At 39.1% G+C, this 12774-nt stretch overlaps 2 protein-coding genes across 2 annotated transcripts; one reads left to right on the forward strand and one right to left on the reverse strand.

Moving 5' to 3' along the window:
- Positions 1 to 77: 77 nt before the first annotated feature.
- Positions 78 to 1732, reverse strand: LOC119076069. Its single transcript, XM_037182713.1, has 2 exons — positions 372 to 1732; positions 78 to 309 (listed from the first exon to the last, which is right to left on the reverse strand). Exons 1-2 carry the CDS (start codon positions 1610 to 1612, stop codon positions 81 to 83), a joined length of 1470 nt encoding a protein of 489 aa, XP_037038608.1. The 5' UTR covers positions 1613 to 1732; the 3' UTR covers positions 78 to 80.
- Positions 1733 to 5467: 3735 nt separating this feature from the next.
- Positions 5468 to 12474, forward strand: LOC119076137 (phospholipase A1-like). Its single transcript, XM_037182811.1, has 6 exons — positions 5468 to 5474; positions 5736 to 5976; positions 7680 to 7837; positions 7917 to 8143; positions 12153 to 12282; positions 12371 to 12474. Exons 2-6 carry the CDS (start codon positions 5803 to 5805, stop codon positions 12429 to 12431), a joined length of 750 nt encoding a protein of 249 aa, XP_037038706.1. The 5' UTR covers positions 5468 to 5474; positions 5736 to 5802; the 3' UTR covers positions 12432 to 12474.
- The last annotated feature ends 300 nt before the right edge of the window (positions 12475 to 12774 follow it).

Genomic DNA, 12774 nt, shown 5'->3' on the forward strand with positions numbered 1-12774 from the left:
TTAGACATTCATATATATACGAAACTTCCACTCAACTGTGGTGCTTGTCGTTCGTCTACATCCAAGAAAATATTTTTTTTTTAAATCGCTTTAAGCTCAAACTCACTCGAAGCTTGTAAATTGTCGGCTGCCTGCGATGGAGCTAAAATGCTTCTTATGTCACGGATTGTAGCATAAACTGGCTCATCCATTGGAAACATCGAAGCTGGACGCGCTGGTAGTGGAGGAGCAGTATCGTAATTGCCATTTATGAAGTACTGCACGGTTGTGTTGGTTGTCCGTCTGGTCATCAGGGACAATCTGCTTCGGCTAAACATTTTTTTTGGGGGTATTTTCAATAGAATTGGAAGAAAAGACATTCAGACTACTACCTCATGCTACTGCACCGAGACGATTGATAGCATCCTACGAACGGCTTTTGTTTCTTCATCGTCCACATTTTGTAGGTCAGTCCGCCAATCGCCGAACCAAGCATGATGCTGACAGAACCAACGACAAATGTGACCCCTATGAAACGGCTTTTCACACTATAGTAAATCCACGGCTCCGACGTTCCACTTCTTTTGACAAAAGATTTACAATCTAACGGTGAAGTCGTCACTTTCGTGTGATCCATCAGGCAGATGGTGTAAGCTGAATTCGAGTCTAAATTGTCAATGTGAAATGTCGCATCCGAACCGATTCGACAGTTCGTTTTTGCAGTAAGATTGGTCATGGGATCGTCCATGGAAAACCAAATCAAAATTGAATTTTCCGGTAAGTTATCAACTCGTACCATGACATCATTGTCGACTGTTTGAGATATTTGCATTGTATGTGTGGGAGGATCGATGAAAAGGGTGTCAGATCTATCGGGTAACTGGCATTGACGTGGTGGCGATGAAGTTGGAGGTGAAGGATTCGTCGTTGTAGGTATAACACAACTTTCATCGTCGAACTTGGTTGTGATTATTTCGTAGTAGTCATTATTTCCCGGCATGTGACATTCCGGCTGATCAAACAAATTGGAATGTTCGATCAGAGACATTTTGAATGGCATCAGAGCACAGTTGCAGAGAAGCCGGTTTCCTTTTAAATAAATTTGAGTTTTGTTTCCGATTAGAATATTGCTGAAAAGTCCGGCCGATATCGTCGTTAGGCGATTATCTTGTAGTTTTAACACTTCTAGAGTATTCAACGAATCGAACGATCCTACTGCAATTGATTCGATTTCACAATTGGATAGATCTAACGTTTTCACATTCGTCAGTCCGACGAATGAGCCTCGAGTGATCGATGTTCTCAAATTGTATTTGAATTTAACCGTTTCCAATTTGGGCAATGCTCTCGCACCGGTGAAACCATCGATCGATATTTCCGTATTGGGAATTAACGAATCTGCCCGTTCAATCGAAAACTCTTTTAACGTACCATTCAATACATCCAGAACGCCGGTTTCAATATGTCCTAGCTGTCTCCCGTCAATGTTTAGCACCTCTAAATTGTCCAATCCATTAAATGTTCCTACTTTGATTGGTTCACACATAGCATTGCCGATCACCAACTTTTTCATAAACTTTAACTGATCCCTATTAAACGCATCGGCTTCGATCGTTTCCGACTTATCGATCATGTAATTCAGTTTGATCGTCAGTGACTTCACCTTTGCGTCTGCTGTAAAAAAATCTGCTGTCAAAGTATCGGCCGGATACTTAATGTTTTCCAGTTTCAAATCGATACCATCCTCATGACACGCAACACGCTTTATATAACAAGAAGATTTTCCTATTGAGAAATGTTTAAGAGTAAAAAAAAAAAGTTTCTACGATTCACCTCCGGCTCCGATTCCCATATTTTATTCAATTCAGTCATAATTTTAGCAATACTTTTAAGGCTCAACGGCCAAAAATTGTTCTTTGAGTTGCATTTTAGTGAGCAATCGTCGACGGATTTACTTTCCCAACTACAATTCGACTGAATTAGAGAAACTTCAATCGATAGCAAAATAACAATTTGAACGAAACATTTCCGACGATTCCACATGATCAATGATGAATGATCTAGCGTTGACTGGTTAAACAGGAATGAGACTTATTTTTTGTTTTCCACACAACATTTTGTCCAATTAATGTTACCGCCCGCAATTGGTTTGAGTATAGAGGGTAAATTTTCTCGTTTATTACGTGCAATGCATCCATAAACGTTTAATTAGCCGATATAATTGATTCATATTGTGTGCGGTTCAAAAAAGAGACCGCGAGTTATATGTTTTCGATAAGAAATCAGAATATCAGAATATTCAATCGTCGTTCGCCGTTCAATTATCTACACTAAGAATATAATCAGTAGATCAGTAATTGAATGTGAAAACGACCTCGAAGGATTTTCCTTTTCACAAAATAAAAATTGTGATTTCCCCTTTCACAAATTGCATGCTGTGATGCAGACACACATAGCATTGGAACGACCTCATACGATTTTCCCTTTTACAAATTGTGACGCTGACAGCATTTAACCGAACTCTCAGAATTTCGCATTTTACAAATTGTATGCTTTAGCACAGACTCAGACAGCATTCGAACGACCTAGTAGGACTGACTCTTTTACAAATTGTAACACAAACTGAAATTGATCGACCTCTCGGGATTTTCACTTTTAAGCATAGACTCAGACAGAATTGGAACTACCTCGATTTTTCCTTTTACAAGTTGTGACGCAGACAGCATTGGAACGACCTCATGCGAGTTTACCTTTTCCAAGTTGTTTTCCCTTTACAAAGTGAAATGATGAAACTTTTTCGTCACTACGAAGAATTTGCCCTTTCGAGGACGTCGATTTTCTTTTACCGGCATGACCATAAAGATCTCTTTGTGAGAATATCAATTGTCTTCTTCTGAAGTCTTCTGCCATGAGTACATTGAAGGCTGTGAGGGATTCTTTTGAATTTCGACTGACCGAAATCGGCGCTATTTTTTCCGGGGCTTTTTTATATATGCCAAGTTAGGCCTTGGTCCCTAGGCCCCAAAACCAGTCTCAGATAATTTTGATCTTCCATACCTGGCTGTTGGTCAATGGTGCTAAGTCGAAAAATGGGGTTTCGTAGTCCGGATTTCATTTACCTAAGGGGACAAGGACACGGTCGTGTATGGGTTAACTTCAAAAAATTTGGTGATAAACGGCCGAAAATATGACATCCGGAAAATTTCTCAAATACGACGGAATCCGGGTGAACTTTGACGAGGGCTGGGACATCACTAATGCAATTATTTGGTTAAATTACAACTTATTATGAATGTGGAGGACCTCAGTTTAACAGCGATACCAATATGCAGTCGTTTAGCACGTGACTACTTAACAGACAAAAACCTGTGTGTTCCCAAAGCTAAACGACTACATATTGGTATCGCTGTAAAACTGACATTCATAATAAGTTATAATTTAACCAAATAATTGCATTAGTGATGTCCCAGCCCTCGTCAAACTTCACCCGGATTCTGTCGTATTTGAGAAATTTTCCGGATGTCATATTTTCGGCCGTTTATCACCAAATTTTTTGAAGTCAATATTTGCCCCGGGAGTACTTCATCTCAGCTTTCCAACGAACCCATACACGACCGTGTCCTTGTCCCCTTAGGTAAATGAAATCCGGACTACGAAACCCCATTTTTCGACTTAGCACCATTGACCAACAGCCAGGTATGGAAGATCAAAATTATCTGAGACTGGTTTTGGGGCCTAGGGTCCAAGGCCTAACTAGGCATATATAAAAAAGTCCCGGAAAAAATAGCGCCGATTTCGGTCAGTCGAAATTCAAAATAATCCATCCCTCTGTAGCTTTAACACGGCATTACCACTACAACTCTTCGAGTAATCGAGCTATTAGATATTCACCAAAAAACTTGGTCCATGGGTCAGATCCCATGACTGATGAACTTATAAAAAGACGCTGAAAGTTTCTTTTATTTTAACTTCGAAACTTCATTCTCTAAATTAATGCCACAAAATGCATAAGCCTCGACACTATGCAATGATTTAAAGACGACTACAAAAAGAAACAATCGAAGGCATCGATTCCGAGATAATACCACAGGAAGTGGCCATCCAAAAATAATTGGCATTTTTAACTCTCTTGCAAAACGGAAAATTTATGCATAGTGCCTACTGATGACCCAAGAGTTGGGGCCTAGTTATATTCGTCTGTGGATAAAGTCTGGAAAAATTGATGTCCGCAATCGGAATATTGCATTCTTTGTCGATTGGAACAAAGTTTTTTGAAAATCGGTTCAGAACTATACCAATAGTTATCGACCATTAAACATTCAAGGAAAAACTCTTTCTGCAATAAACTCCTAAACATTGGATCAATTTTGTTCATCTGTGGAGCAATACAGGAAACAAAATTTTGAAAATCGGTGCTCCACTACCCTCGCTATCGTCCCTTCTAGAAAAGATTGTTTAGGAATAGCTCCGATATCATTAGTCCGATATTGCCCACCTACGAACTTGACCCCAAAAATGGTATTCCTCGTCGATTAAAACCGAATGTGTGAAAATCGTTCCAAATACTCAATCATTGATCGTGCCATCAAGCGTTACAGACGTAATTTCTGTTTTTTTGCTAACATTTCATACATTTCACATAAAACCGATCTTATAGTAACGAACGTAAGACCCCTGACTTAACAGTCAAGAGAATAATCAAAAATCGATCGAAATGAATGATGCGTCCGAATAACTGAGCCACACGATATAACATACTCAATAGTCGATTAACTGATTACCATGCGAATAGTCATTTATTGGTCCATTCATATCCGCGTAAGATTAGCATATCGGCTAAATCTAATGCGAGGGGGAAACTACGCGAGACAATCTTGTCCCACCTACTTCCATTGGCATACTATTTCCTTCTATTGATGACCAAACAACACCTGTCCCAGTATTTACTCGCGTACTTTCCCCCTTGACCTAATGTTGTTAACCTACTGATACGCATGTGTCCTAAAACCAACGACTGTTTCTTAAACCAGTTTCGTTTTAGTTAAATCAGTGTAGAAGTGTCGTCCGCCGCGTTCATTATATTGTCAGAAACGATTCATTCAAAGAGTAAGCAGACTGGTTTAGGCCTGAGTAAGAGAATCGTTGCGGCTGACATATCTGACAAATACCTGTCGGTTATTGACTCGGCGCTCGTTTCACTTATAGTGAGACACTTAACTTTTGTCAATTTGGATTTTTTTCTTCTTTTTATTGGAAACAGATGCTAGTCTCGTTAGTTAATCCAAACGTTGAGCTTCTACAATTTTAGTCGACATCCATTATGATCGGTCCACAAAGATTGTGTCTTATCATTATCATCGGTTCGTTACATCCATTGGGAAATGGAAAATTCTTTGCTGCAACTGAATTTTGGTTATTTCTTTCAAAGGTATTACAATGATAACGTCCGCATCCCCTTTCGGCATTGATCAACTTTTATATATGTTCTACGAAAGGTAAATTTCACCTAAAAATTAAATTTCAGGTGGACTGAGTGACGTTAAGGTCGATAAACTATTGACCGAGAAATTTAATTTTGATATTTAAATCAGTGAAATCTACTGAAATATTGAATGGAATTACTAACTGTTGTTGTTGTTGTGACCGATGAATCTTCTGTTGCTGGGGCGAGGTAGCGAAGCACTCTCAGCACTTCCCAGAACAAAATGTGAATATTTCTGTATGTTTCACTCATTCGGATTCAATGGTTTTTGCAGTGCAACAGACTATATCAAAATTAACTTCGACCAAACTGACAGAGTGATAAGCAATCCTAAGTATAATATGAGTGTTCCGAATGTGCTTTACGTTCCTGGTTATTTAGACTCACCATTTTCGGCGAAAACCCAGTCGGTAGTTGAGGCTTATTTTAAAACGGGCGGCGTTAATGTATTTGTCCTGGACTGGGCTGCGTTGGCTAGTGGCTCGTATCCCGCTGCTGTTGCTAATGCGTACGAGGTAAGCGTTTAACGGAATCTATTGTTGAAATTCTTGAAAATCCAGGAAAAAAAATTGGAAAAATCCTTTGCCGAAGAATGTTTTAAATGTTCGCCCCTCGTTACAGATATTGCCATCGATCATTAATCGAGAATAGTTATTTGCTTACCGAGGGAGGAAAATACGAAATTACAATAAGAGCGTGGTTTTAAGGCCAAGGCGGAACGAAGGTCGTGAATCGCTCGAGTTGAAATTTTCTATTTTTAGACCCGTACGAAGTACTGGGGTCTTATGCGTTTACGCATACGTCCGTAACACGTCGAATTGGACTCCCTGAGTAAGGGGAAACCTATTGTGGTTGTCTAGAGATGCCAAATCAGTGAAAAAAAAAGATGTCCGTCTGTCCGTCTGCACGATAACTTGAGTAAAACGCATCCGATTTTGAAAATTCTTTTTTTTCCCGTTTGGTAATGTCAAAAGACAGGCTAAGTTCGAAGATGAGTGATTTTGGATCGACCCCTCCCGAGCTGTGGCCCAATAAGTGCTTTACGGTTTTTCGAAGATATCTCCGGACATTCAAACGTTAAACTTGTAACTGATACGTCAAATAAAAGGTATTTACAATACCGATCGACAACAAAAAAGTTTATGGAAATCGGATGACCGACTCGTAAGTTAGACCCCTTGGTGTGGAACAGGCACAGGGCGGCAAGCAGTTTTTGCTTGTAGGTCGGCCAAATTTAAACATATTTCTTTCTTTTTAGCTTTATTAGATAGGTATTGACCGTACCAATCAGGGAAAAAAAAGTTTATGAAATTATGTTCTCCGGAGCGTGAGCTAGGTCTCTTGGAGTGAGCTCTTATCTGGCTACTCGTCCGTACAGTGAACGTGGAGTATTTTGTCAATATCTCGAGTAAATTTTGACCGAATTTCATGAATTTTTTTTTGTTTGAAAGGTATTAACGAATGTAAAGCGTCGGTACTATTTCCGGTCTCCTAAAAAATGGCTGCTGGCGGCCATATTGGATTTTAATAAAAGTGATATATCTTGGGAAAAATGGTACTTAGAGTGTTTCTGTTAACATGGAAATAATTTGTTATGTGTGTGGGGTTTCAGGGATTCCATATATGGATATCTGTATATACCTATATACAGCTATATTGAGCTATATACAGGCATATAGAGCTATATAATAGCATATATTCCACTGTGAAATGTTTATTTATAGTGAAATATAGTTAAATATAGCGGTATATAGCTGTTTAAATAGGAATTTATGAAAGTTGACTTCGTACGGGGCTGTCTATATTGCCTCCGGCAATTTATTTGTATATGATAACAAGGCAAAGAGTGGATAATGCAAGTGATTTTAAAGGGCGAATAGCTTTTCAGTAGAGAATGAAGTAAAAGAAATGAAGAGTTTCACAGTAAAGGCTTTTGATACGAATAGGTGTTTCGTACGGGTCGGCGTTAGCTATGTTTTTTTCTAGGGTTGAAGATACGATACAAAAAACAAGGATGACAGTTTGGGGGACAAAAAGTTATTTATCCCCTGTCAAAACAGGAGTGTAGAAAATGTACATTTTCTTCCCCGAACTGTCATCAGACAATGCTACAACAAAAATTCACGAGGGAAATCAAGTTTAATTGCACACTGAACTCAATTAAAAGATATAAAAACCGTGACGAACAATGAAACGATTTGTAATCTCATTCTTTCAGGCTGGAACAAAAGTGGGAAACACTTACTTGTACTTATTTTCACAAGGGGTTCCAGTTAGTACCATTATAGTCGTTGGTCATGGTCTTGGAGCTCATTTACTTGGCCAAGCCGGACGAACAGTAATCACCAATTCGAACGGAAAGTACCAAATACCCAGGTGATCAATGAGTTACACATACGACAGCAGACTTTCATCCAATACTCAACTTTTCTCTGACAATACTATACTAAAACAGAATAACAGGTTTGGATCCAGCTCGTGCTCTGTTCTATCCATATCCACTGGTACCTGGATTCCGACACATCAATCGGAATGACGCCACGTACGTTGACATAATTCACACAGATGGTGGAGAATATGGAACATCAAGATTGACCGGAACAGCAGACTTCTATGTGAACACAGGTAGAAGATTTCAGCCGGGATGTCCGTTCGGAGTATTTCTAATTGGAAGCGAGAATGGTAAATAATTTAAGGGAAAATCGATGTTTCGATGACGATATTAGACTAACCAAACCGGAGTGAATTTATCAGATATGTGCAGCCATCGGCGAGCTATCGACCTTTGGGCGGAAAGTGTATCGACACCGTCTTCAACATTTACTGCAACTATGTTCGGAAATCCTGCAGTGACCAGCCGAATGGGTGTATCTTCCCCGTCAACGTAAGTTTCATAATCTTCGTCCAGACGTTGTTAAAGTCAAAATGTTTTTTCGCCTTTTTCGCTCTGATGGATGTGTTCTGATTAATAGCACCATACCTGGGAAGTATACGCTACTAACCAATGCAGCAAGTCCCTACTCGAGAGGATAATGAAGAAAGAAACGGTACTCTGGAGACTAGAGAAAGAATAAACTATTTTTGTTTGTGATCAGTTTTTCTCTTTAAAAATCTTCCGAGACTGAAGACGTATAATCAGAAACCGAACGAAGAGTCAATTGGGCTAGACACACAATTTTTAAAAGTCAAACAGACTGTTCGAGATGAAACTAACGTAAAGTAAATTTTAAAAAGATCACCTCGGACCCCAAGTGTTAACGTTCAACAAATGGTAAGCATATGCAAGTTGTAACAGTGACAGCATTGGAACTACCTGATGTGCTTTACCTTTTACAAGTTGTAACAACATTGGGACATCGCACAGCACCCGCTTTTTCGATTTTATTGAAAATTGTTTTTTTGAGGAGATCAACTTCCACATGTTTTTGCATGGTGCTTTAATTCAACGCCTGGAGCCCTGGTTGCTTGCTGCATGGACTTGCACCACTGAATTTCTTTTAAATGAATTAGTTCTTTGCAATGTAAGTACAACAATGACTTTCGATTTTGCGGTAGTAGAGTAAGGCTAGCTTAAGTTAACAACTGAAGAGTGTAGCCTTAAAATGGCACTACTCTTCGAGTGTATCGAGTAAGTCACATACCGAAAAGCGTGTGAATAACTGAGAGCATGAGCCGCACGATATAACATACCACTCAATTATACATTATACCTGATTAGGTGCGAATAACCATTGGACCATGCAATCAGCATATCGGCTGAACCTAATGTGGTTGTTAACCTACTGATACGCATGTGTCCTAAAACCAACGACTGTTTCTTAAACCAGTTTCGTTTTAGTTAAATCAGTGTAGAGGTGTCGTCCGCCGCGTTCATTATATTGTCAGAAACGATTCATTCAAAGAGTAAGCAGACTGGTTTAGGCCTGAGTGAGAGAATCGTTGTGGCTGACATATCTGACAAATACCTGTCGGTTATTGACTCGGCGCTCGTTTCACCGATAGTGAGACACTTAACTTTTGTCAATTTTGATTTTTTTCTTCTTTTTATTGGAAACAGATGCTAGTCTCGTTAGTTAATCCAAACGTTGAGCTTCTACAATTTTAGTCGACATCCATTATGATCAATCCAAGAACATTTTGTCTTATCATTATCATCGGTTCGTTACGTACATTTGGCAAATGAAAAATTCTTTGCTGGAACTGAATTTTGGTTATTTCTTTCAAAGGTATTACAATGATAACGTCCGCATCCCCTTTCGGCATTGATCAACTTTTGTATGTGTTCTTCAAAAGGTAAAAAAAAATTCTGGAGGACTGAGTTACCTATTAATCTAAAAATTTAGTTTTGTTATTCAAATCAGTGAAACGTACTGAAATATTGAGTTGAAATTTCGAATGGAATCACTACTGTTGTGACCAACGGAAAAGTACTTCAAGCATGAGTGGTACTCGTAAATTGAGTACTGAAACTGGACAGTGTGTCATACAAATTTTAACACTGTAAAAAAATGTGGGAAAATTTTTCATACAAAATAGTACTCTATTTGGCAGCTATTAAGTCCGGCACTTTTGCACTGCGTTGGAGTCAGGTTGAATGTTGAAAATTTGTTGCAGTCTTGCATAAAAAAAGTCTAAAAAATCCGAATTTTCAATTATGCGACGAACGGTATCAACCCATAAAACGACAGCAAAACAATGAGGGATTCTTTTGAAAAACAGCCTACCGAAATCGGAAGCATTTTCCAGTGGACTTTTTTATATGTGTCTAGAAAGGACTTCGACCCTAGAACCCAAAACCACTTTCAAAAAAATTCTTCGAAGCTTTTGTGACTGGTGAAAGGTGATCTAAAACCGAAAACTTGCACATTTCTTACCAAAATTTCTCCGGATACACGAGCCGTACAGGGTCGTGTGGGGTGTCATTAGAAAGGTAATCACATGTACTATTGAGTCGAATAGAGACTTATTGGGTTTAAAATTCATCGACACTGAAATATGTGCAGTTGAAGTTTTCAACAGAAAACTTGCACTTTTCTTACCAATATTTCTCTAGTTACACGAGCCGTACATGGTGGTGTGGGGTATCATTTGAAAGGTAATTTTATGTGCTTTTGGGCCAAATAGGGTCTAATGGGGGTTTGAAAGCATCTTCGATTAAATATGAGAAGTTGAAATGTTTAAGTGCCCATATTTCATCGCATATGCATCCAAACCCCATAAGACCATATTTGGCCCGAAAGCACATAAAATTACCTTTCAAATGATGTCCCACACCACCATGTACGGCTCGTGTAACTAGAGAAATATTGGTAAGAAAAGTGCAAGTTTTCTGTTGAAAACTTCAACTGCACATATTTCAGTGTCGATGAATTTTAAACCCAATAAGTCTCTATTCGGCTCAATAGTACATGTGATTACCTTTCTAATGACACCCCACACGACCCTGTACGGCTCGTGTACCTGGAGAAATTTTGGTAAGAAAAGTGCAAATTTTCGGCTTTCGATCACCTTTCACCAGCCATAAAAGCTTCGAAGAATTTTTTTGAGAGTTAATTTGGCTTCTAGGGTCGAAGTCCTTTCTAGGTACCTATAAAAAGTTCCACTAGAAAACACGCCCGATTTCGGTAGGCTGTTTTTCAAAAGAATCCCTCATTTCATTTCAAAATTTGAATATTTCTGTTTCACTCATTCGGATTCAATGGTTTTTACAGTCCAACAGAATACATCAAAATTAACTTCGACCAAACTGAAATAGTGAGCATCGATCCGAAGTATAATGTGAGCCTTCCGAATGCGCTTTACGTCCCTGGTTATTTAGACTCACCATTTTCGGCGAAAAGCCAGTCAATAGTGGAGGCCTATTTTAAAATGGGCGGAGTTAATGTATTTGTCCTGGACTGGGCTGCGTTGGCAAGTGGCACGTATCCCGCTGCTGTTGCTAATGCGTTCGAGGTAAGCGTATTTTAAGGACAAATGTTCAGCCCAAGTATCTGCGCTATTTTCAGTATGAGGTGGTGGTTTCTAGAATTCGGCAATTTGCGACGTAACCAAGTTATTACGTTCATGAAATGTAAGAAAGAAACACAGCATACTATGGGTTCATTGGCCTCCCAAATCTTTCTAATGCTAATGCCTGTGCGCTGTTTGTCGCTTATTGTTTTCTTTAGGCTGGTACAAAATTGGGAAACAGTTACTTGTACTTATTTTCGCGAGGTATTCCAGTTAGCAGCATTTTACTCGTTGGTCATGGTCTTGGAGCTCATTTACTTGGCCAAGCAGGACGAACCGTAATCGCCAATTCGAAGGGAATATACAAACTACCTAGGTGATTACTTAGTTAAGCAAGAAATTTTACCCAATACTCAACCATGATGTCACAATGCCATATAACAGAATAGCAGGCTTGGATCCAGCTCGTGCACTGTTCTATCCATATCCATTAATCGCCAGTTTTCTCTTATCAATCGAAATGACGCAACTTACGTCGATATAATTCACACAGACGGTGGAGAATATGGAACATCAAGATTGACCGGAACAGCAGACTTCTATGTGAACACAGGTAGAAGATTTCAGCCGGGATGTCCGTTCGGAGTATTTCTAATTGGAAGCGAGAATGGTAAATAATTTAAGGGAAAATCGATGTTTCGATGACGATATTAGAATAACCAAACCGGAGTGAATTTATCAGATATGTGCAGCCATCGGCGAGCTATCGACCTTTGGGTGGAAAGTGTATCGACACCGTCTTCAACGTTTACTGCAACCATGTTCGGAAATCCGGCAGTGACCAGCCGAATGGGTATATCTTCCCCGTCAACGTAAGTTTCACGATCTTCGTCAAGACGTTGTCGAAGTCAAAATGTTGTTTTGCCTTTTTTACTCTAACGAATGTGTTCTGTTTAACAGCACCATACCTGGGAAATATACGGTTCTAACCAATGCAGCAAGTCCCTACTCGAGAGGATAATGAAGAAAGAAAAGGAACTCTGGAGACTAGAGAAAGAATAAATGATTTTGGTTTGTAAACAGTTTTCTCTTTAAAAAATCTCGCGAGACTGAAAAGCAGAAATTGCGAATCCCTGTTCTGGTTATAGTCTGGGCTCTTATGTTAAAAAAACATAGCTAACGCCGACCCGTACGAAACACCTATTCGTGTCAAAAGCCTTTAAAATCACTTACATTATCCACTCTTTGCCTTGTTATCATATACAAATAAATTGCCGGAGGCAATATAGACAGCCCCGTACGAAGTCAACTTTCATAAATTCCTATTTAAACAGCTATATACCGCTTTATTTACCTATATTTCA

Source organism: Bradysia coprophila, unplaced genomic scaffold, assembly GCF_014529535.1.
Source record: "Bradysia coprophila strain Holo2 unplaced genomic scaffold, BU_Bcop_v1 contig_232, whole genome shotgun sequence".
NCBI lineage: Eukaryota > Metazoa > Arthropoda > Insecta > Diptera > Sciaridae > Bradysia > Bradysia coprophila.

Coding starts and splice junctions, on each gene's coding strand:
- LOC119076137 (XM_037182811.1), top strand. CDS start 5,803: ATGAGTGTTCCGAATGTGCTTTACGTTCCTGGTTATTTAGACTCACCA. Junction 5,977..7,679: donor CTGTTGCTAATGCGTACGAG/GTAAGCGTTTAA, acceptor TCATTCTTTCAG/GCTGGAACAAAAGTGGGAAA. Junction 7,838..7,916: donor GGAAAGTACCAAATACCCAG/GTGATCAATGAG, acceptor ATACTAAAACAG/AATAACAGGTTTGGATCCAG.
- LOC119076069 (XM_037182713.1), bottom strand. CDS start 1,612: ATGATCGATAAGTCGGAAACGATCGAAGCCGATGCGTTTAATAGGGAT. Junction 310..371: donor TCTCGGTGCAGTAGCATGAG/GTAGTAGTCTGA, acceptor AAAAATGTTTAG/CCGAAGCAGATTGTCCCTGA.